General features: G+C 38.3%; 1 protein-coding gene across 1 annotated transcript in view; it reads right to left on the bottom strand.

Moving 5' to 3' along the window:
• Nucleotides 1–23,279, bottom strand: part of ASCC3 (activating signal cointegrator 1 complex subunit 3) — a 315,102-nt gene that overhangs the window by 80,080 nt on the left and 211,743 nt on the right. The window contains exons 30-32 of the mRNA XM_052645754.1: nt 3,033–3,170; nt 2,807–2,927; nt 1,531–1,663 (exon numbers count right to left, since the gene is read on the bottom strand). Coding sequence (XP_052501714.1) covers nt 1,531–1,663; nt 2,807–2,927; nt 3,033–3,170 — 392 coding nt within the window. The remainder of the gene's footprint in view (nt 1–1,530; nt 1,664–2,806; nt 2,928–3,032; nt 3,171–23,279) is intronic.

Below are 23,279 nucleotides of genomic sequence, written 5' to 3'. Positions count from 1 at the left end.
TTCTCTTAGCACAGGATAAGCTATCTCCCACATATTAAATATTTTTATCTTTTCCAAATTAAGAAAGTGAACATTAGTAGAAATTCTAACACAGTAAAAAAATCTCAATAACTGTTTACAGTATAAATGAGAAATGTGTTTTATCCTTTGCATTTAGAATATGGTAAATGAAGTTCAGTATATTAAGAAGACAGTGATAAAAAGTAGCAAGTGATATATGTTAAGAATGAAAACGTACAAATCTGACAGAGAAAAGATTATTTTTTGCTGAGAAATGGGCAAAGACTTTGTCAAAGTTGTTCAGTCGCTCAGTTATGTCTGACTCTTTGTGATCCCATGGACTGCAACACACCAGACTTTCCTGTCCTTCACCATCTCCCAGAGCTTGATCAAACTAATGTCCATTGAGTCGGTGATGCCGTCCAACCATGTGTCATCCTCTTCTCCTCCTGCCTTCAGTCTTTCCCAGCATCAGGGTCTTTGGCAATGAGTCGGCTGTTCACATCATGTAGTGAAAGTACTGGAGCTTCAGCATCAGTCCCTTCAATGAATATTCAGGACTGTTTTCCTTTAGGATTAACTGGTTTGATCTTCTTGCAGTCCAAGTGACTCCCAAGACTCTTCTCCAATGCCACAGTTCAAAAACATTAATTTTTTGGCCCTCAGCCTTCTTTATGGCCCAACTCTCACATCCATACATGACTACTGGAAAAACTATAGCTTTGACTAGATGGACCTTTGTCAGCAAAGTAATGTCTCTGCTTTTAATATGTAATCTAGGTTCGTCATAGCTTTTCTTCCAAGGAGCAAGCGTCTTTTAATTTCATGGCTGCAGTCACCATCTGCAGTGATTTTAGAGCCCAAGAAAATAAAGTCTGTCACTGTTTTCATTGTTTCCCCATCTATTTGCCATGAAGTGATGGGACTGGATGCAATGATCTTAATTTTTGAATGCTGAGTTTTAAGCCAGGTTTTCCACTCACCTCTTTCACTTTCATCAAGAGGCTCTTTAGTTCCTCTGGTTTCTGCCATCATTAAGATCTTTTTTTGTATAGTTCTTCTGTATATTCTTGCCACCTCTTCTCAATATCTTCTGTTTCTGTTAGGTCCACACGGTTTCTGTCCTTTATTGTGCCCATCTTTGCATGAAATGTTCCCTTGGTATCTCTAATTTTCCTGAGCAATCTCTAGTCTTTCCCATTCTATTGTTTTCCTCTATTTCTTTGCATTGTCCATTTTGTCAAAGGGATGACAGCAAATAAGTGGTGGAGACCTCAGATATGAACCTAAGTGTTCTGGCTCCAGAGTCAACATGACTGAACAAAGTACTTCACTGCTTCTTTTAAACAGCTTTGTTTTTTAGTGAAAATTATAATTTAATGTCGTTCTGTTGTGATAAATGTATTGTTTCACTTCAAATAATTCTTCTGAACTACAAGTTTTACTGATTTTTACCTAATAAAATGTAAGCACAATAACATCAACCTGCTAAGACATAATCCATTTAAATTAATTCACAGCAAAATTTACCTTGATTCTACTGGGAAAGGTTCATAAAGAAACTTTTTGTAAAAGTCTTTCTTTATGTCATGAACCAGAATTACAGCTTTGCCTTGGTCATCAAACTGAGGCCTCCCAGCACGCCCCATCATCTGGAGCACATCTATAAAAAAGAGGACAAGAGGTGTTTTGTAATGTGGCATGCAGCACAGAAAATATTGATGGATTATGGCATGCTTCTACAATACCAGAAAACAAGAGAGAGAGTATTTTAAGACAAGGGATGCTATCTCTTATGCCTACTACAGAGTTCTCTAATAATTTAATAGCCAATTCACTAAGGCAGAAAACTGAGTCCTCAGAAGAGTCTGGCAATGTATGTAAAAGTAAGAAAGATCAAAGGTTCCTTTAGTTAAATGTTTAAAAAATGATATTTAACAGTTATAACTACTATAATCCAATAAGAAAAAAATAAAACGCATAGAAAAACCTCTTTAGCAGGGTAATTTGATTATTTTTACCTATGATAAGGGATCCATTTAGGCCTCATCCTCAACTCACCCATTGCATAAAATTTTTCTTTTATACTGCAGGAGTCTCTGACATAAATTATCACTGAGAAATGATATAGGTCTTCTATGCATTAACTGAGTTAAAATATTCATTTGGTATATTACCCTGTTCAAAACTCACTAAAAATATTGTATCAGGTTTTAAAATACATTAATTGACTTGTACGAATTATAGCAACAAGTGCTTTGGTTCTAGAAATCCTATGGAAACAATCATGTCTATTGAAGAAGATTTAAAATTAAACATAATATTTAATTATAATTTATGGGGGTTCCCTGGTAGCTCAGACGATAAAGAATCTACCTGCAATGCAGGAGACCCTGGTTTGATCCCTGGGTCAGGAAGACCCCCAGAGAAGGGAATAGCTATCCACTCCAGCATTCTTGCCTGGAGAATTCCAGGGATGGAAGAGCTTGGTGGGCTATAGTCTATGGGGTAGCAAAGAGTTGGACAGGACTGAACAACACACACACACTGAAAGTCACTAATAGCTACTAATCGGTACTAATCTCTTTTTAATTAAAAAAAATTACTTGTGCTTTTGACATTCATTAACAAATTAGATAAGTAAAAGTAAAAATGGCTCAACATTTTGAGGTATATTTTTACTGGGAACAAAAATTTACAATTTGCTCATCATATGTGACCAATTCTCTAAACTTTAATTCATACAAATTCAAATTATTAAGACTAAAACAGAAGTCTAATGTATTTGTAAATTTAAAAATATTACCTGTAATAGGAAAATCCACATATCGTCGTGTTTTTCCATCATAATATTCTGTTCCCTTAATAATTACTAAATGAGCTGGAAAGTTTACACCCCAGGCTAATGTACTTGTAGCAATAAGAACCTAAAAAATAAAAGATATTATCTTACTTCTAACTAAAATAGAACTTTCAAGTCACTTTTTTTTTCAAGTCACTTTTAAATGTCTGTTCATGGGAAAAAAAAATACCTGAATTTTACAATTTACAAATAGTTCCTCTACTGTTTTTCGGTCCCTTTCATGCAACCCAGCATGATGCATTCCTATTCCAAAAGCAAGTGTCAGCTTCAGGTTGGAATCTCTTATTGTTCCAATGATATTCTCCATCTGCAAATAAAAACACAATTACAAGTTGTAGGTGCACGAGCTTTACATTTTTCATAAGACTATATTTGGTTAATTTTGTTTTTTAATTCTTATGGGCATAAAAATCTAGGCCGCATCTGCAGTAATGATTAAAGTTAAATTAGCCGAAAAGAATATCTGCTTAGTGAGAATGTATAGCCTACATTAATTAAAATTTAAATGCTATCAATCCTATTTTTATGTATCAAGGAAAAAAAATCTGTACTCATTACCCCTTAACGAGTCACAACTATTAAAAGTGATGCAATATTGCCTAAAGATGTTTCAGTGTCTGTTTGTCTTGTTACAGAAAAGACTTCTATTTTTTGGCTCAGTAATAAAAATTTCAGAAGGACAAAAAATTAATGGAAAAAATCAGTTATAGTCTTACCAAAGAGTAAGCATTCAAATTTAGACTTTCTCATTGAACTTAGTGACCTGGTGGCAAGTTACATACCCTCTCTATGCCTCAGCTTCTTCATTTAAAAAACCAACCTGGTATATACTTTTACTTACTTCTCATGTTTTTGATCAACAGTTCAATTAAATACTTTTCATTTTTTCATTTCATTTTAAAAAATGTTTCATTTTTAATAATTATCATAAACTTTCACCCAGTTTTATATGTATAATACTAAATTTACAGTTTATTATATATTAATTAGTTATTTTTACTTTATGGACTAAAAATTTAAATTGGCCTTATGTTTTCTTGCTTAGAAAACTGCCTCATCTTGAGATCAAATACATATGCACCCACTATTTCTTTACCTTCTGGTATAGTTTTATTTTTACATTTAAATATTAACTTGTAATTTATTTTGTAATAGAAAGTATGGTAGAAATCTAAGTTTATTTTTTCTAAACAGTCCATCAAGTATTCTAGCAATATTAAGTAATTCTTATTTATTTATTTTATTTGGTTAAGTAACTCTTTACCTTATTTATTTTAAATGCTAATTTGATTGTATTCAGAATTCTCATACATTCCATGTTTTGCATTGTAAAACAGATTGCATTTCCAGCCTCAGTTTAGGTTACTGAATTTTATATGTACAAATAGTTTCTGAAACTCATATTTTATAAATACTCTCAGAATATAGTGATAGAAATCACTTTCCATTTTCTACATGGAAAATACTTAATGCAACACAGATTTTATGCAAAGGGAACAAATCCTTCTTTTTTTTTTTTTACAAAACTCACTAGTTTTTCTTTTTGGGAAAAAGTTGTTTTATACCAATTCTCCAAAAAAAAAAAAAAAGAAAGATGAAGTTTCACTTTACAATAATTATCAATGTATAAGAAGTAGTGCATAGACTAGGTAACATTTTATTAACATATACATCAGAAATGTCATTTATCCACTTTTCTGAATTGAATGCAATGTATAAACAATTCGTTCTGTTTCACAGTCACAGTATAGTCACCTGGTATTCTTGTGTTATTTTCTTTATAAACTGTTTGCAAGAATATGGAAATATATTAGCATAAATACTGACTACAAATGTATGCTATAAAGAAAGGTGCTGTCCTGTCTCACAAATTATGTTAGCCATTCTCAAGTGACAGCCTATTATCCTTTTTTTGTTCAATAGTTCACTGCATAAAATAGCTTCAATTTATGCTATCAAGAATTAACTCGCTGATATTCGAGCTCTGATAATTAGTTTGGGGATTTTTCAGTTTTACATCTTAAATATCACTGTATATTTATAATTTGTATAATTTGCAGTGTTCCATGGCAATGCCAATCATATCGAAAAAATAACATACAATTTACCATAGGAAAGAGGAAGAGTCCTATGGCAGGAGGTTTGATGAGGCAATAATATCTTGTCCTTCTACATCAGGAAAGCCTAGCTGCTTCTCATTCCTCTGCCCCCATTTTCACATAAATCAATGCATTAAAAAGAACTATTTGCCTATCTGAACTGGTAAAGACCTAAAATCCTCATGAGGACAATCACAAAAAACAACTTCATTTATTTCATGGTTACTATGGATGAATTCTGAGTTATCTGTACATTATAAAAAAGCAAAATTTATAGTAATGTTACTCAACCAATAAGCATAAAATATTACTAGGAGAGCCTGTTTAAATTTGAAAATATAATTTTTGACTAGATTATATGCATCTTTATTGCTACACTTAATTTCATCTTGATCAAAACCACAATGAACAAAATTTTTTAGGAACTTAAATATGATAATATGTATAATTTGTTGAGTACTTACTAAGTATCAGGCATTGTGCTTATGACTTTACAAAAATGATAACACTTAATTCTTTACATAAAGTAATATAGCTGTAAAGTAATACTCAATTCATTTGTACAACATGTTATACTTCAAATTAAAAGACTGGGTGATCTTGAATACTATATAGTAGTTTTTCTTAATTCTGGTTCCATGAGAGAATTGAGCCTCACAAAAAAATATCTGAATTACCATCGTCTTAAAGTTTTCAAGGACAGTTAGTACCATTTAGATGCTTAGGAGAAAGTTCATTTATTACATTCACTGGATGTCATAGGACATTAAGGCCTAATTCTTGTCAGAAAGGCTGCTATAGAATTTTAAAAAGAATAATCATAATGAAAACTCCTTGCTAGAGGAAGTTTTAATGCCACAGTCCACTTCTGTTCAAGTAACAATTGCTGTAAGGCACAGGTATCTTTCCAATAAACAGTCTCTGAAATATGTCTGACTATATGTTAGTGAAACCAAAAATTTTTTTTCAATATTAAAAATAAAAGGAAAACAGATCTATGCTCCTCTAAGTAGTGCTCTTTTTTTTAGGGTGGTGGGGGAGGAGGCACATATGTAAACTGTTGAACCAATTACTTTAACTTAATAGAAATTTTTTTTTATATTTTAAATTTATTACACTCAGAAAGCTTTTGTAGAAAGATAGGATTCCATTTAAGTAGATACATTACTCTGTGCCTGAAATACATTCCAGTCAGAATATAATTCAGTGAGTTGATGACAATGCTGGCTCCAAAAGAAAGGAGGAGACCAGATTGGACAAGAATGAGCTAACAGATTGTGCAGCCCAGTTCTGTCCCTTTGAGTGTGATATATTGTTTCAAGATGCTAAAAACCCATACTTTCTCAAAGCATATCTGTTGTGCTGGTTTTCCCATTTTCACAGAATCCTCATTATCAGAACTCTGTACTCTTTTCAAAGCACGTCAGACTCAGACCATATGCCACTGAATAATGCTTATCAATTGTATAAAACACTCAATAAAAGATGCACCACACAGAAGAATAATGAAAGTTACAAACACTTTCTTTAAAAAAAAAAAATTAAATACATCACATCTGGCACAGATGTTAAATGAAGTTAAAACATTTCCTCATAATTACTATTATTCTTAAAATACACTTCTTTATGATACATCCTACAGACTAAAGGGGAAAAACAAAAATAAAAGAAACACTTTAGAACATTCTTTTGATCTACTAATATGAAAAAAATTTAAAAATAAAATTAGTTAAAGGTAGTATGTTTTCATACTACCTTTCAAACTTTACTGATACACCTCAGAACATATTCTCCTGTGCCTGATCTGAGACCCAAAACAACCACACCTCAAAGTAATTTACCATACTGTTAATATACAAATGTATTTATAAATGATTAAATATATAATTAATTATATGAGAAGTAAATATGTAAATGAAATCTAAACAATAAGATACAAATCTTTGCTATATCTGCTAAATAAACACAATATTATTTTCAATGTTTGCTTTTCGTTTAGTCTGATTATTAATAATAGCAGTATCAAAACTGGGCTATAGGGTGAGATATTATAATTTTTTCTTTATTAACGTTTCCAACTTAATTCACTATGCTATTGGTCGGAAATCCCAGTATAAGTAAGCGCTTCACATGGTGGCTGAGTGCCTGTAAAGAATCTGCCTGCGATGCAGGAGACTGGGTTTGATCCCTGGGCTGGAAAGATCCCCTGGAGAAGGGAATGGCAACCCATTCCAGTATTCTAGCCTGGAGAATTCCATGGACAGAGGAGCCTGGTGGGCTACAGTCCACGGGGTCGCAAAGAGACTCAGACATGACTGAGGGACTAACACTTTCACACTGTTAATTTCTGAACATATATTTTATGCTCATTTCAATTTTTGGTGAGTGCAAATTTCAAAACATTCTTGGAGAGCATTTTCATAGAAATTCATTTTCATAAAATGCAGAGAGGGACTTTCCTGGTGGTCCAGTGGTTAACAATCTGTCTTGCAATGTAGGGTATATGGGTTTGATTCCTGAGATCCCACAGGCTGCAGAGCAACTGAGCCTGCAGGCTGCAATGACTGAGCCTGTTTGTCACAACTAGAGAGTCCGTGCACTGCGACAAAAGATCCTGCGCGACACAGCAAAGGTCTCACATGCTGCCACTAAGGCCCGAGGCAGCCAAATAAGTCAGCAAATAAATAAATGTTAAAAGACAACCAAAATACAGAGAAAGCTGATAAAAGGGACATTACAGCATTATAATATAAAGCAGCATAATTTTAAGCAAACAAATACTCTATTAATATGAATTAAATCTGTGAAGGATCACAAATAAAAGATTATGAATATATGATCAAATTTTACCATAGAGCTTTCAGCAAAAGAATATCTGTTTAAAAAAGTGCTATTTAATGTAATGACATTTACTGAACATTTAACTCTGTTCTAGGTCTGTCCTGAGTACATTGAATATACTAATACATTTAATCCTTACAAGAATCCTGTTGGGATAGGATTACTACCATCCTTTCATAGATTGAAGGATGAGCTCCGAAGTGAAACACCTGGCCAAGGTCACTAGCTTGCAGCGGGTAGTCAGTCCTGAACCTACGAAGCCAGGATCTTGTCCATGCTCTCAACCACAATGCCACCCTCTAACCACCACATGAATGAGGGATGTTTCAAGTACCTACTTGAAGTAATGACATCATCCACTTGGCTGAGGGCTAGACCTCATTGTTTTAAACAGTATGAAAAAAATAGGTGAGATTTGAAATCATGAGTAATGTCCCTACTCACGCAGCTGGGAAACTCTATACAGATGATTTGCAAATTTCTTTTATACTGTTGATTTCTTCTCCTATGCTCAAAATGAAGAATACTTACAATTCTTCTCTAAACTATCACCTCTCATTATTGAAAATGGCACAGTTCTTTCTGGTTGCTTGCATTTGATATTTTAGCTACCATCCCTATCAAAAGACACCCCCCCCCCCCCACTTTGACTGTTCCGTTTTCTCTAGACAGCATGCTGTCCATGATTCCATAACTATGCAGGGCAATAAAAAAACACAACTCTGAGATAGCCATTCTGATCTGCAGCTATCCTATGCTCTGCTCCCTTGCTTTGTGCTATTGGGCAAGTCACTTAATTCTTTTAAGTTTTCAGTTCCTGCATCTGTAAAACTGGGATAACAGGAGCAATCCTCCCAGAATTCATGATTAAATGGGATAAGGTAAGCATTTAGGGAATGATTAAAGTGCTTGATAAATATATCAGTTATTACTAAGCATAACAAGAGCTTTACCTCTTTAGTCAATAGGACATATATGATATCAACTAAGACAAAACAAAAAAGAAAAGTCTCCTATCTTGAAGCTGCTCTTAATTACACAAACATTCCATGAGGCCCAACTCAGTTCAAATGTCCAATGCTCAGCAAATCTGTAGATAATGTCTGCTTTGATACTTAACATTCTTAGCCTAATAGTCTTCTGTACTAGATGGTCCTTAACCCACTCCAGTACTCTTGCCTGGAAAATTCCATGGACTGAGGAGCCTGATAGGCTACAGTCCATGGGGTCGCAAAGAGTCAGACATGACTGAGCGACTTCACTTTAAGAGGTCTGAAGCTTGATCAAAATAGAAAGCATGTGGGATGGGACTTTTGTATCATGAACTAAACCTATTTTAATTTGATAAAACAGATCCTTTAAGTTGAAAATATGGTTACCCTCATTACAGTCAACTTAATTTCTGATTTTCAAAAATCTCAACATCCATCTTCAAAGCCTGGTGCTAAATTCTTACCTGTAGGAAGAGGTCAGTATGTATATGTTGAATGAAAAAGCAAATGAATCAAAGAAAGCTACAGTAAAATGTCAGAAGTAGAAACTCCACCAAACCTGAACTTGTGATGATTTTTTATAAGCCTAGAGTTCATCTATGAAGGCTTTACTTGTACTGTAGTTGGGTGAGTTATGTTTAGCTTAAAAAGACAAAAATTTTCAAGCATCAAAAAATTCCTTCAGCATGTGGTGTGCATCCGTGCTCAAGTTGCTCAGCTGTGTCCGACTCTTTTGCAACCCCATGAACTGTAGCCTTCCATGGAATTCCTCTGTTCATGGAATTTTCCAGGTGAGAATGCTGGAGAGGGTTGTCTTTTCCTCCTCCAAGAGATCTTCCCACCCAGGGATCCAACCAGCATCTCCTGCATTGCTAAGAGGATTCTTTACCCCTGAGCCACCTGGGAACCCCCACTAGGCATGTGGAAATAACATCAGTTCTATTTTTCATGAATGTGCTCCTACTGTGCACCTATGCAGTTTTCATGAATTCACTTTGAAGCACTGTATAAAATTATAATTAGCACATTTCCTTAATAATGTTCAATGTCATGTCAATGTCATATAGCCAATTAATTTGAATTAACAAATTAACAGTATTGTTTAACAATACTATGTTCCAAGGAATTTTTATCTTCCATACTCTGATTTTCATGTTCCCACATCTAGATTCCTTTCATATAGTCAGAAAGCTATTCCCTTTCCCGCTTCAGATTATTTCCCCGAATCTACCTTCTGGTGGTACCGTAGATCTTAGAATACAACTCAAACATTGTGGCGCAGGACCTTTAGGGCAAAAAATATTGTAGAATTGTGTTTAATTCATTCTTACTTGTAAGGATGTAAGGACTGAAAAAAAAAAAAAAAAGGTAGTTCTCTTTGATGTGCTTTTCTTTTAGCTACCTGGACCTTATTTAACAGTGGGGAGGAAGAAAGGGTTAGCTATGCTGCTAACCGGATAGATAAGTAGAGGAGATGAGGAGGAGAATGTGAGACAGACTGAAGAATACAGTCTAATCTTCAGCCAGGGTTCTGTTTTCCCATTCCAGATATGCATCTCATCCAAAGTGTGAGTGATGAAATAAGCACAGTATTCTGAGCTTTCAATCAGGAAACCCACTCAGAAGAAAGGGTGTTCCCTCTGCTCTTTTATCATGCAGAGCAGGCTGGCAACTATCCAGATCTCAGCACCATTCACCCTGCACGCTGAACTAGACTGCAGAATATTTGGCAGAATCCAACAGACCATACTTGTTAGGTACTAAATTATAACATTAATTAAATTACATAGAAAAGCTTCTAGAAGGAGCTGTATATGCTATTTGCTTCCATTTCCTTCCCCGCCCACCCATTTACTCAGCTCATACCAAACTGGCTTATGTTCACAACATGTCACTAACCGTACTTGCCAAGTTTGTTCAGGATGTCCAAGTGCTAAATCCCATGAGTGTTTCTCTGTTCTTATCTCACTCAACTCCCATTAACATCTGATGGAGTCAAGTACTCCTTCCTTCATGAACCCCTCTTGCCTACAGAGTTTAGGATGCTATCTTTTCGCACTGGCGCCACTACCTCTGGGTTCTTTGCCAGCTCCTCATTTTCTACATAAGCGCACAATGACAGTCCCGCAGGCCTGCCTTCTAAGCTCCACACTCTCTGAGGGTCTCAGTTGCTCACTTGGGTTCAAAGGCTGCTTCTTCGCAGATGCTCCCAAGTTCATGTGTTCGCCTCACTCACTCTGTGAGTTTTACACACTTAACTATATTTAACTCCTTGAAAGTCTTGCTGTGCTGAGTTTAGTTGTGTCCAACTCTGTGCAGCCCCAGGGACTGCAGCCTGTCAGGCTCCTCTGTCCATGGGAATCCTCCAGGCAAGGATACTGGAGTGGGTTGCCATGCCCTCCTCCAGGCTTGAAAGTCTTAGAGATATAATATCCCCCCTTTCTTTCCTTTTGTTTTTAAAGCTCAAATCTGTTTTCTGTCTTTCTCTTTCCATCCTAAATCTGTCTCCGCCTTCTTCTCTTACAGTCTCAGCTCTACCCATTTCAATACAAGACACTATTATTTACTCAGACGTTTCGAGTTAATAACTGGGGCAGCATTCTTGATTCTCTTCATTTTTTCAATCACCATTTCTCATCTATTAGACAGTCCTACTGAATCCAAAACCAAATACATCTTTTAATTCCTATTGTTACCACTCTTAGGTGGCCTCGAGGTCACCACCATCATTAATTCCATCCATACTTTCACTTCAAACTATCCTCCACCAAGCAGCAAAGTGAAGTAAAAGTGAAAGTCACTCAGTTGTGTCTGACTCTGTGACCCCATGGACTATACATTCCATGGAATTCTCCAGGCCAAAATACTAGAGTGGGTAGCCGTTCTTCTCCAGAGGATCTTCCCAACTCAGGGATCGAACCCAGGTCTCCCAGGGGATCTTCCCAACTCAGGGATGGAACCCAGGTCTCCCACATTACAGGCAGGTTCTTTACCAGCTAAGCCACCAAGGAAGCCCAAGAGTACTGAAGTGGGTGGCCTATCCCTTCTCCAGTGGATCTTCAAGACCCAGGATTTGAATTGAGGTCTCCTGCATTGTAGGAGGATTCTTTACTAGCATACTTCCACTTCAAACTATTTTCCACTAAGCAGCAAAAGTAATTTTAAAACATTTAGCGTAAATCCCTTCAAAGCCCAGGGATACCCTCTCCCTTAGATTCAGCTTAGTTTGCTTCCTCACTTCCTTCAGTTCTTCTCTGTTCAAAAGTACCTTCATCAGGGAGGGCTCCTCAACTTGCATTACTCTACATTTCACTACTATCCCCGGCACACCCTATACTCTTTACTTTGATTATTTTTTCTCCCCACATCAATGATCACAATCTGACATACTTGTTTATTAGCCATCTTTCCCACCAGAGTGTTAATCCCACAGGACAGGAACTTTAGATGGGGAAACAGCGGAAACAGTGTCAGACTTTATTTTTTGGGGCTCCAAAATCACTGCAGATGGTGACTGCAGCCATGAAATTAAAAGGTGCTTACTCCTTGGAAGAGAAGTTATGATCAACCTAGATAGTATATTCAAAAGCAGAGACATTACTTTGCCAACAAAGGTCCGTCTAGTCAAGGCTATGGTTTTTCCACTGGTCATGTATGGATGTGAGAGTTGGACTGTGAAGAAAGCTGAGTGCCGAAGAATTGATGCTTTTGAACTGTGGTGTTGGAGAAGACTCTTCAGAGTCCCTTGGACTGCAAGGAGATCCAACCAGTCCATTCTGAAGGAGATCAGTCCTGGGTGTTCTTTGGAAGGAATGATGCTAAGCTGAAACTCCCAGTACTTTGGCCACCTCACGAGAAGAGTTGACTCATTGGAAAAGACTCTGATGCTGGGAGGGATTGGGGGCAGGAGGAGAAGGGGACGACAGGGGATGAGATGGCTGGATGGCATCACGGACTCGATGGACGTGAGTTTGAGTGAACTCTGGGAGTTGGTGATGGACAGGGAGGCCTGGCGTGCTGCAGTTCATGGGGTCACAAAGAGTCGGACACGACTGAGAGACTGAACTGAACTGAACTGACATAAGAAGGAGCTCAATAAGTGTTGGTTTAATACATGAATACATGAGTGTCTTCTCACAGTACTGAGAATAAAAATCCAAACTCCTTAACCATGGGTCAGTGGCCTTGCATGAGCTGGCTCTGGCTTGTCTCTCAAACATAACTTGTACCACCCTCCTCCTAGCTTATTCTGCTCCAGCTGAATCTGAACGTCTCTCAGTTCCTTTAACATGCTGTTCCTTCACCTGCAAGGCTGTTATCGTCTCTCTTGGCATATCCAGCTTGTTCTCACGCTTTGGTGCTCAGCTTAAATGCCATCTCCTTAGAGAACTCTTCTCTGACCATTCTACTTAATGAAGAACCTCCCATTCCTCTATTCTGTTTCATTTCTTGTTGCCTTCTTCTATAGCAATTTTGATAACTGATATCAACTATTTATTTAATCATGTATATATTTTTATCTTCTATTTTCTTTACTTAAGCTTTTTGAGATTTGGGATCAATAAGGCTAACGCATGTGCCTGGTAAGTTGTAGACCATCAATAAATAGACGTTAAATAAATGAATGCTTCACTAATTCTGTTAAGAGCTACCTACTGATTTAAGTGAGAGCATTATTTAATGGATATTTTTGAGAGGGGAGAGAAAGAATTCCTAATTATGTAATGTCAGGTAAACTGGCAACTGAAGCTGCTGATCATGCATTGGATGTTGTCTGAATCATATGGCTGTATAAGCACTCATCATTAGTAAAAATAAAAGGACCCAATGGAAAAATATTACCAAATGTGATCTATGAACCGTCCATGTGTGTGCCTATTCCTGCCATACCATCTCTACTTCAGTCCACCCACATAGGCCCCATGGGGTACCTTTTATGTGAAATTGACTGAGGGAAGAAAAATTTCAAATGGCTTTGTCAAAGAATGCTCAAACTACCACACAATTGTACTTATCTCACACGCTAGTAAAGTAATGCTCAAAATTCCCCAAGCTAGGCTTCAGCAATACGTGAACCATGAACTTCCTGATGTTCAAGCTGGTTTTAGAAAAGGCACAGGAACCAGAGATCAAATTGCCAACATCCGCTGGATCATGGAAAAAGCAAGAGAGTTCCAAAAAACATCTATTTCTGCTTTATTGACTATGCCAAAGCCTTTGACTGTGTGGATCACAATAAACTGTGGAAAATTCTTAAAGAGATGGGAATACCAGACCACCTAATCTGCCTCTTGAGAAATCTGTATGCAGGTCAGGAAGCAACAGTTAGAACGGGACATGGAACAACAGACTGGTTCCAAATAGGAAAAGGAGTACGTCAAGGCTGTATATTGTCACCCTGCTTATTTAACTTCTATGCAGAGTACATCATGAGAAACGTTGGACTGGAAGAAACACAAGCTGGAATCAAGATTGCTGGGAGAAATATCAATAACCTCAGGTATGCAGATGACACCACCCTTATGGCAGAAAGTGAAGAGGAACTAAGAAGCCTCTTGATGAAAGTGAAAGAGGAGAGTGAAAAAGTTGGCGTAAAGCTTAACATTCAGAAAACGAAGATCATGGCATCCGGTCCCATCACTTCATGGGAAACAGACGGAGAAACAGTGGAAACAGTGTCAGACTTTATTTTTTGGGGCTCCAAAATCACTGCAGATGGTGACTGCAGCCATGGAATTAAAAGACGCTTACTCCTTGGAAGAAAAGTTATGACCAACCTAGATAGCATATTCAAAAGCAGAGACATTACTTTGCCGACTAAGGTCGGTCTAGTCAAGGCTATGGTTTTTCCTGTGGTCATGTATGGATGTGAGAGTTGGACTGTGAAGAAGGCTGAGCGCTGAAGAATTCATGCTTTTGAACTGTGGTGTTGGAGAAGACTCTAGAGAGTCCCTTGGACTGCAAGGAGATCCAACCAGTCCATTCTGAAGGAGATCAGTCCTGGGATTTCTTTGGAAGGAATGATGCTAAAGCTGAAACTCCAGTACTTTGGCCACCTCACGGGAAGAGTTGACTCATTGGAAAAGACTCTGATGCTGGGAGGGATTGGGGGCAGGAGAAGAAGGGGACGACAGAGGATGAGATGGCTGGATGGCATCACGGACTCGATGGACTTGATTTTGAGTGAACTCTGGGAGTTGGTGATGGACAGGGAGGCCTGGCGTGCTGCGATTCATGGGGCTGCAAAGAGTCGGACACGACTGAGCGACTGAACTGAACTGAACTTGAACAAGATGGTAGCACTATAGGAAGTACATTGACATGGTATTATGGTCACTTCATGGATGACCCTAAAGAAAGAAGTAAAAGTTGACTGTAATGTATTTCCCTGTCACTTTACTGTAAAATAGAGATGAAGCAAACTGATGATCCACTCTATACTCTGTAGTTACTGATTAGCCAAATGGCCAGGAGCTTGGCAAGAGTGCTACCAGAGAAGAAGTGGCAAGAGAGCAGAAGTTTTATGTGGATGAACTTTTAAAATGGTCCAAGAATAAACAGTTACCTATATCCCATGAAGATGTTTACCAAAAAGTTAACAGCAGTGTGGAAAATGCTGTTAACAGTCTAGCGGGCATCTGAGGGCACCCAACAGCCCCTCTCCCAGGCCCTAGGTCTTGTGCAATGGTTCATGTACTAAGTGGCTCCATCCTGGGAGAGATGAGCTCTGCCTGAGCTAAACACAGGCTTCCATCTCCTTGGGCGGACAGACCCACTGTTGCTGCTGCTCAGCACCTAATATGTGAGCGACGCAAAAAAGCCTGGGCCCATGTAAGTACTTTCCCCATGGGAACAGACAGCTACCTGAAATTATACTGGACCCGTTCGAGCACAGAGGGGACATCTACTTGAGATGGTGTCTAGAATGGACACTATAGATTTTGATTCTCCTATGCTGCCCATCATGTCCTGTCAGTGCCTTGAATGGCAGGATAACTGAATAAGGCTTCAGTTGGAATAGAATAACTGAACGCCTTGTACATTATCATGATCTCCTGTATGATAATGCTTCTGACTGGGGAACTCATGTGATAGAGAAAGATAAGACAAAGGCTGCCAGGAGATCCCCTGTTCTTACTATGTCTCTCATTACCCACAAAGAGCTGGCTTTATAGATTAATGACTCAGAGTGGCAGCTGAGAGACATTACTCTCGGCGAGGCTGGTGTGCTATTTTGTAGGATGAGGTGTATACTCTGAACTAAGTAATCATTAAATGACACTACTTCTCTCACTGCCAGAATACAGTTTCAGGAACCAAACAGTTAAAGTGTGCTGATGTCATTTGCAAACAGAGCTGATAAACAACCTGGGAATTTTTTGTTTCCTTTCCCTATACCTCTAGCTATTCTCAATTACAGACTTAACGTCCAAGGGATGTAACAATTTATGTGGAAGTTGAAAGAGCCACAGGGCCATGTGAGGCCCTTATGCTACAGGGTGAGCAAGCAAAATGTGGTCGTGGTATAGTCTAGGTAACTGACCCTGATGAAAACATGGGCCTATTGCTATACCACAAGGGGAGGGGAAATTCTGAATGGACTTCACAGAAATCTTCTCACATTTGGAAAATAAATCAAAGCTTTTTTTTTTTTTTAATCCTTTATATTAAACATATATGAACAGCCAACTTTCAATGTCTCAGGAATGTGGGTTTTGGTAACTCCATGGAACAGAGAATCTTAATTAGCTTAGGGGCTGGCTGAAGAAGTGTATAGGTGATGGGTAGTAGAGAAAATAAATCACAGATATCTCTCTGATCAATTGCATATGGTGGCCTCTACCCTTGCTGACTCATGTATGCACTAACAGATTTTAACTAACAATATGTTACATGTTTAACTAATCTCATGTCTCTGTCCCCATCCCTCACTGTTAAATATAGCATGAGTTGACTGTGGGTAACTTCATACACTGAGCAGAGAACATTTAGAGAGACTTGCCAAAGAACCAGAGGGTGACTGGATAACCAAGAGATCTAGGATTAATGGAGCTAATGATAAAATTTTCAGCTGCCTCCCTTGGGGAGGCATGAGTGGATTTTAGTTATATGAGGGAGAGCTGCATTGTTAGGAGGAATTTTTATTTATTTAAAGTGGAGGTCTGGAGAGGATGTGCATGAATGCATTTGGGCAGCAGAAGGGCTGTGCTGAACCTTCACTGTTTATAGACAGCTAGTGCCTGAACGTCTCTCAATACAGGCCAAAGAGGAAAAGATATTCCTTACTCTTGCTGCATGCTAGATACTAAAGCTTAGGCACTGAGATGTTTCTGTCTTGGACTTGAAGCTTGAGTTCAACTCAGTTCAGTTGCACAGTAGTGTCCAACTCTTTGTGACCCAGGAGACTGTAGCACACCAGGCTTCTCTGTCTATCACCAACTCCAGAGCTGCCTCAAACTCATGTCCTTTGAGTTGGTGATGCCATCCAACCATCTCATCCTCTGTCGCCCCCTTCTTCATCCGCCTTCAATCATTCCCACCATCAGGGTCTTTTCAAATCAGTCAGTTCTTTGCATCAGGTGGCCAAAGTATTGGAATTTCAGCTTCAGTTTCAGTCCTTCCAATGAATATTCAGGACTGATCTCCTTTAGGATTGAATGGCTTGATCTACCTGCAGTCCAAGGGACTCTCAAGAGTCTTCTCCAACACCACAGTTTGAAAGCATCAATTCTTCGGTGCTCAGCTTTCTCTATGGTCCAATTCTCTTATCCATATATGACTACTGGAAAAACCATGGCTTTGACTAGATGGACCTTTGCTGGCAAAGTAATGTCTCTGCTTTTTAATATGCTGTCTAGGTTAGTCATAGCTTTTCTTCCAAGGAGCAAGCATCTTTTAATTTCATGGCTGCAGTCACCATCTGCAGTGATTTTGGAGGCCAAGAAAATAGTCACTGTTTCCATTGTTTCCCCATCTATTTACCATGAAGTGATGGGACTGGATGCCATGATCTTCGTTTTTTGAATGCTGAGTTGTAAGCCAGCTTTTTCACTCTCCTCTTTTACCTTCATCAAGCGGCTCTTTAGTTCCTTTTTGCCTTCTGCCATAAGGACGGTGTCATCTGCATATCTGAGATTATTGATATTTCTCCCTGTAATTTAGATTCCAGCTTGTTCTTCATCCTGTCTGGCATTCTGCATATAAGTTAAATAAGCAGGGTGACAATATACAGCCTTGATATATATACACTCCTTTCCCAATTTGGAATCAGTCTGTTGTTCCATGTCCAGTTCTAACTGTTGCTTCCTGACCTGCATACAGATTTCCCAGGAGGCAGGTAAGGTGGTCTGGTATTCCCATCTCTTTAAGAATTTTTCAGTTTGTGGTGATACACACAGTCAAAGGCTCTAGCGTAGTCAATGAAAGAGAAATAAATGTTTTTTCTGGAATTCTCTTGCTTTTTTGATGATCCAACAAATGTAGGCAATTTGACCTCAGGTTTCTCTGCTTTTTCTAAATCCAGCTTGAACATCTGGAAGTTCACGGTTCACATATTGTTGAAGCCTAGCTTAGAGAATTTTGAGCATTATGTTGCTAGCATGTGAGATGACTGCAATTGTGCAGTAGTTTGAACATTCTTTGGCTTTGCCCTTCTTTGGGGTTGGAACGAAAACTGACCTTTTATAGTCCTCTGGCCTTGCTGAGTTTTTAAATTTTCTGGCATTCTGTGTGCAGTGCTTTAATAGCATCATCTTTTAGGGTTTGAAATAGCTCAGCTGGAATTCCATCACCTTCACTAGTTTTGTTCACAGTGATGATTCCTAAAGCCCACTTGACTTTGCACTCCAGGAATTCTGGTGCTAGGTGAGTGATCACCATCGTGGTTATCTGGGTCATGAAGATCTTTTTTGTATAGTTCTTCTGTGTATTCTTGCCACCCCTTCTTAATAGCTTCTGGTTCTGTTAGGTCCACACCGTTTCTGTCCTTTATTGTACTCATCTTTGCATGAAAGATGATGCTGTGAAAGTGCTGCACTCAATATGCTACCAAATTTGGAAAACTCAGCAGTGGCCACAGGACTGGAAAAGGTCAGTTTTCATTCCTATCCCAAAGAAAGGCAATGTCAAGGAATGCTCAAACTACCGCACAGTATCACATGCTAGTAACGTAATGCTCAAAATTCTCCAAGCCAGGCTTCAGCAATATGCGAACCATGAACTTTCAGATGTTCAAGCTGGTTTTAGAAAAGGCACAGGAACCAGAGATCAAATTGCCAACATCCGCTGGATCATGGAAAAAGCAAGAAAATTCCAGAAAAATATCTATTTCTGCTTTATTGACTATGCCAAAGCCTTTGACTGTGTGGATCACAACAAACTGTGGAAAATTCTGAAAGAGATAGAAATACCAGACCACCTGACCTAAGAAGCAACAGTTAGAACTGGACATGGAACAACAGACTGGTTCCAAACAGGCATCTGGTCCCATCACTTCATGGGAAATAAATGGGGAAACAGTGGAAACAGTGTTTTGTTTTCAGACTTTGTTTTTTGGGCTCCAAAATCACTGCAGATGGTGATTGCAGCCATGAAATTAAAAGACGCTTACTCCTTGCAAGAAAAGTTATGACCAACCTAGACAGTATTATTAAAAAGCAAGAGATATTACTTTGCCAACAAAGGTCCGTCTAGTCAAGGCTATGGTTTTTCCAGTGGTCATGTACGGATGTGAGAGTTGTACTGTGAAGAAAGCTGAGCGCCGAAGAATTCATGCTTTTGAACTGTGGTGCTGGAGAAGAGTCTTGCAAGTCCCTTGGACTGCAAGGAGATCCAACTAGTCCATCTTAAAGGAGACCAGTCCTGGGTATTCATTTGAAGGACTGATGCTGAGGCTGAAACTCCAATAATTTGGCCACCTCCTGTGAAGAGTTGACTCATTATAAAACACCCTGATGCTGGGAGGGATTGGGGGCAGGAGGAGAAGGGGATGACAGAGGATGAGATGGCTGGATGGCATCACCGACTCGATGCACATGAGTCTGGGTGAACTCCAGGAGTTGGTGATGGACAGGAAGGCCTGCTGTGCTGCGATTCATGGGGTCGCAAAGAGTCGGATACAACTGAGCGACTGAACTGAATTGAACTTGCATGACATATTCCCTTGGTAGCTCTAATTTTCTCTAGTCTTTCTCTATCTGTTGTTTTCCTCTATTTCTTTGCATTGATCGCTTAAGAAAGCTTTCTCATCTCTTCTTGCTATTCTTGGTACTCTGCATTCAGATGGATATCTTTCCTTTCCTCCTTTGCGTTTTTCTTCTTTTCTCAGCTATCTGTAAGTCCTCCTCAGATAACTATTTTTTTTGCCTTTTTGTATTTCTTGGGAATGGTTTTGATCACAGCCTCCTGTATAATGTTATTAATCTCTTTCCATAGTTCTTCAGGCACTTCAGATCTAATCCCTTGAATCTATTTGTCACTTCTGCTGTACAATCATAAGGGATTTGATTTAGGTCATACCTGAATGGTCTAGAGGTTTTCCCTACTTTCTTCAATTCAAAGATGAATTCTGCAATAAGCTTGAGAGAGTGATGCAAGACCCAACCATTTGGGGTTAGTGGTGGAAGTGGTGGCTGTCCAACTGAGAAATCCAAGATGCATAACAGCACATGCCCACAAACCTTTGGAATCACTGCAGGAGCCTTCGTAATGGTAAGTATGAAAGAACATTACTATTATTAGAGTTTTCTCATTCTCCAGTATGATTTCACATCAGTGATACTTTCTAATACTTTACTTTGAGGCTTTACTGGGTTAAGATAATTTCTTTTGTCTTTGCTTCAAATCAAAATAGAACACATATATTCTCCCTTGGTCACATTATTTCTCTGTCCTCTTCAGATTTGCCTAGCTTTCTTTCCTCTCTCCCCTGAATCCCTCCCCTCCCACCTCCACATCTAGGGACACTTCCTGACTTCATACCATCCACCTGAAGAATTATTCTGATGCTATTGTCTTCCACAGGGCCTCCCTACTCTACAGCTGCCGGGATAACTGCTCCCATGCTTACCCCGCCTCCTGTGAACGCTCAAGTCGTCAACCCTAGCGTCCTACCCAGAGAACTCATGACCTACCACAGACACCAACCGGACACTGTCCAAGGAGCAGCACCAGAAGCAGCCACTAAGCGTCTAGGCCAGGATATCATGGAGAGTAACTCTTGCAAAAACTGAAGTCTTGAAAGGTGAAGTCGCTCAGTCGTGTCCGACTCTTTGCGACCCTGTGGACTGTAACCCACCAGGCTTCTCCGTCCATGGGATTCTCCAGGCAGGAATACTGGAGTGGATTGCCATTTCCTTCTCCAGAGGGTCTTCCCGACCCAGGGATTGAACCCAGGTCTCCCGCATTGGAGGCAGATGCTTTAACCTCTGAGCCACCAGGGAAGCCTCTCGTCCTATTTATTTAGAGGATTCAACAGTGAAAACCTACTTTAGGTTTTAGTATAATCAGATGAATTTGCATAATAATCAGTTGTAAACCCTTAGAGAATTTGACTTTAAAGGTGATGGCTTTTTTAGTGGCAGGAATAAAACAAAGCTTGGGCTGTCTTATTCTTGAGATGGGCTTAGTGAAACAAAATGTCCAGAAATGATATAATTTCCAACTGGCCTATTTTAGCAACAAAATATATGAAACAGCAAAGACCATGTAAGTAATTTCTGTACTTTCTAATAAGCCTCGGTGATAGATTTTTTGCTGATAAAAAAAAAACAAAACAAAACAGAGAAGTAGTTTCATACAATGGTGAGCAGTTCAGAGTTTCTAAGGTCTCACACCTTTAAATGAAAAATAAAGAATAGTAGAGTTGAACTACAGTGGGGAGAGCACATGAGGTTCACATTTGAGGTTCATGTGAGTCACATATGTGCTAAAGGCAAAGTTCTTACATAAAAATGCTTTGAGCACACATCCCCAAATGTAAATAGGTGCCTTGTACCATGACTTCAAAGAAAAGTCTCCGTTAGGAACACTGTTAGGGATAAGACACAAGAGGAAAAAAACAAAACCAAAAAGAAAATAAGGCTAGATAGATGCTGTATATAAACTAAACTGTATATAGGTATATATTTCATACATCTATTTTTCAGCATTTCCTTTAAGTCAAGATAATGTTTAAATACAACAGGGTCATTATTTGGGCATAATAAGTAAATACCACAGGATAAGGAACTTTTGACAAAATTCTGTTGATTTTAAATTATCTTGTATACCTTGTATATACCTACAAATCACATTAAAGGAGTAATGATGAAACTTGAAAGATAAATGATAGCTTTTACCCTACTTCATGGGTTATGTGATAGCTTTTACTGAAGTTAATTTTGGGTTCTGCTACTTATTAGTGATTAATAAGGTCATCTGTGGTCCTACATAAGAACATCTTGAAGTGTTAACTGTTGCTAGTTAACTAATGTTAACATATGACTGTAATATACACAGTACCATCCAACCCTAAATGAGTTGTGAGACACGGAAGGGGAGGAATATGTGACTGTTGAGACTGGCACTAGTAGGCTCGGAGCACTGTGTTTACTGTTCTTCAGGCTACATGAGATGAAAAAGTGGAGAGGCGCAGGGAGAAGGAAGACAATGCAACAGTTTTATCACTGATTTCGGCTACTTTTTTCCAATCATAACTCCAGCTAGGAACATATTTTAAAAAACCAGAAAAGAGTAAGAAAGAAAAAATTACTATCTATCAATCTATGGCAGGAGACAGGAGAATACCTACATTTAGAAGTATTGGAAGGAATCACAAAGAATCATACTAACAGACTGTTTCACATAAAATGCAAAAACTGCCATTTGAAAAAACTAAGACACTCAGTGAACTACCAAAATTTACTAATAAAGCAGATGAAAGGTTAATACATGTATATATAACTAACACATACATATGGAAAAAAGTAACATACTTCATGAGTGACATGCCTCATACCAGGCATGCCTCATTTTATTGTGCTTTGCAAATAATGTGGCTTTATTTTTTCTTTACAAACGGAAGGTCTGTGGCAATTTCATGTTGAACAAGTCTATCGACACCATTTTTCCAACAACATTTGCTCACTTCATGTCTCTGTGTCATATTTTGGCAATTCCCTCAATATTTCAAACTTTTCATCATTATTTTATTTGTTATGATGATCTGTGATCAGTGATCTTTGATATTACAATTATGACTTATGGAAGGCTCAGATGATGATGGTGAGTTTTTTTAGCAATACAGTCTTTTTATAATAGATTAAGTTATGTACTTTTTTAAAGACATAATACTGTAGCACACTTAGATGACTACAGTATAGTGTAAGTGTAACTTTTATTAAGCACTAGGAAAGCAAAAATTTTGTGTGATTCGCTTTACTGCAATGTTTGCTTTATTGCAGTAGTCTGGGACCCAATCCACAATATCTCTAAGGTATGCCTGTA

Source organism: Budorcas taxicolor, chromosome 9 (assembly GCF_023091745.1).
Source record: "Budorcas taxicolor isolate Tak-1 chromosome 9, Takin1.1, whole genome shotgun sequence".
In the NCBI taxonomy this organism is placed as follows: domain Eukaryota; kingdom Metazoa; phylum Chordata; class Mammalia; order Artiodactyla; family Bovidae; genus Budorcas; species Budorcas taxicolor.
This window is presented reverse-complemented; position numbering and strand designations above follow the sequence as displayed.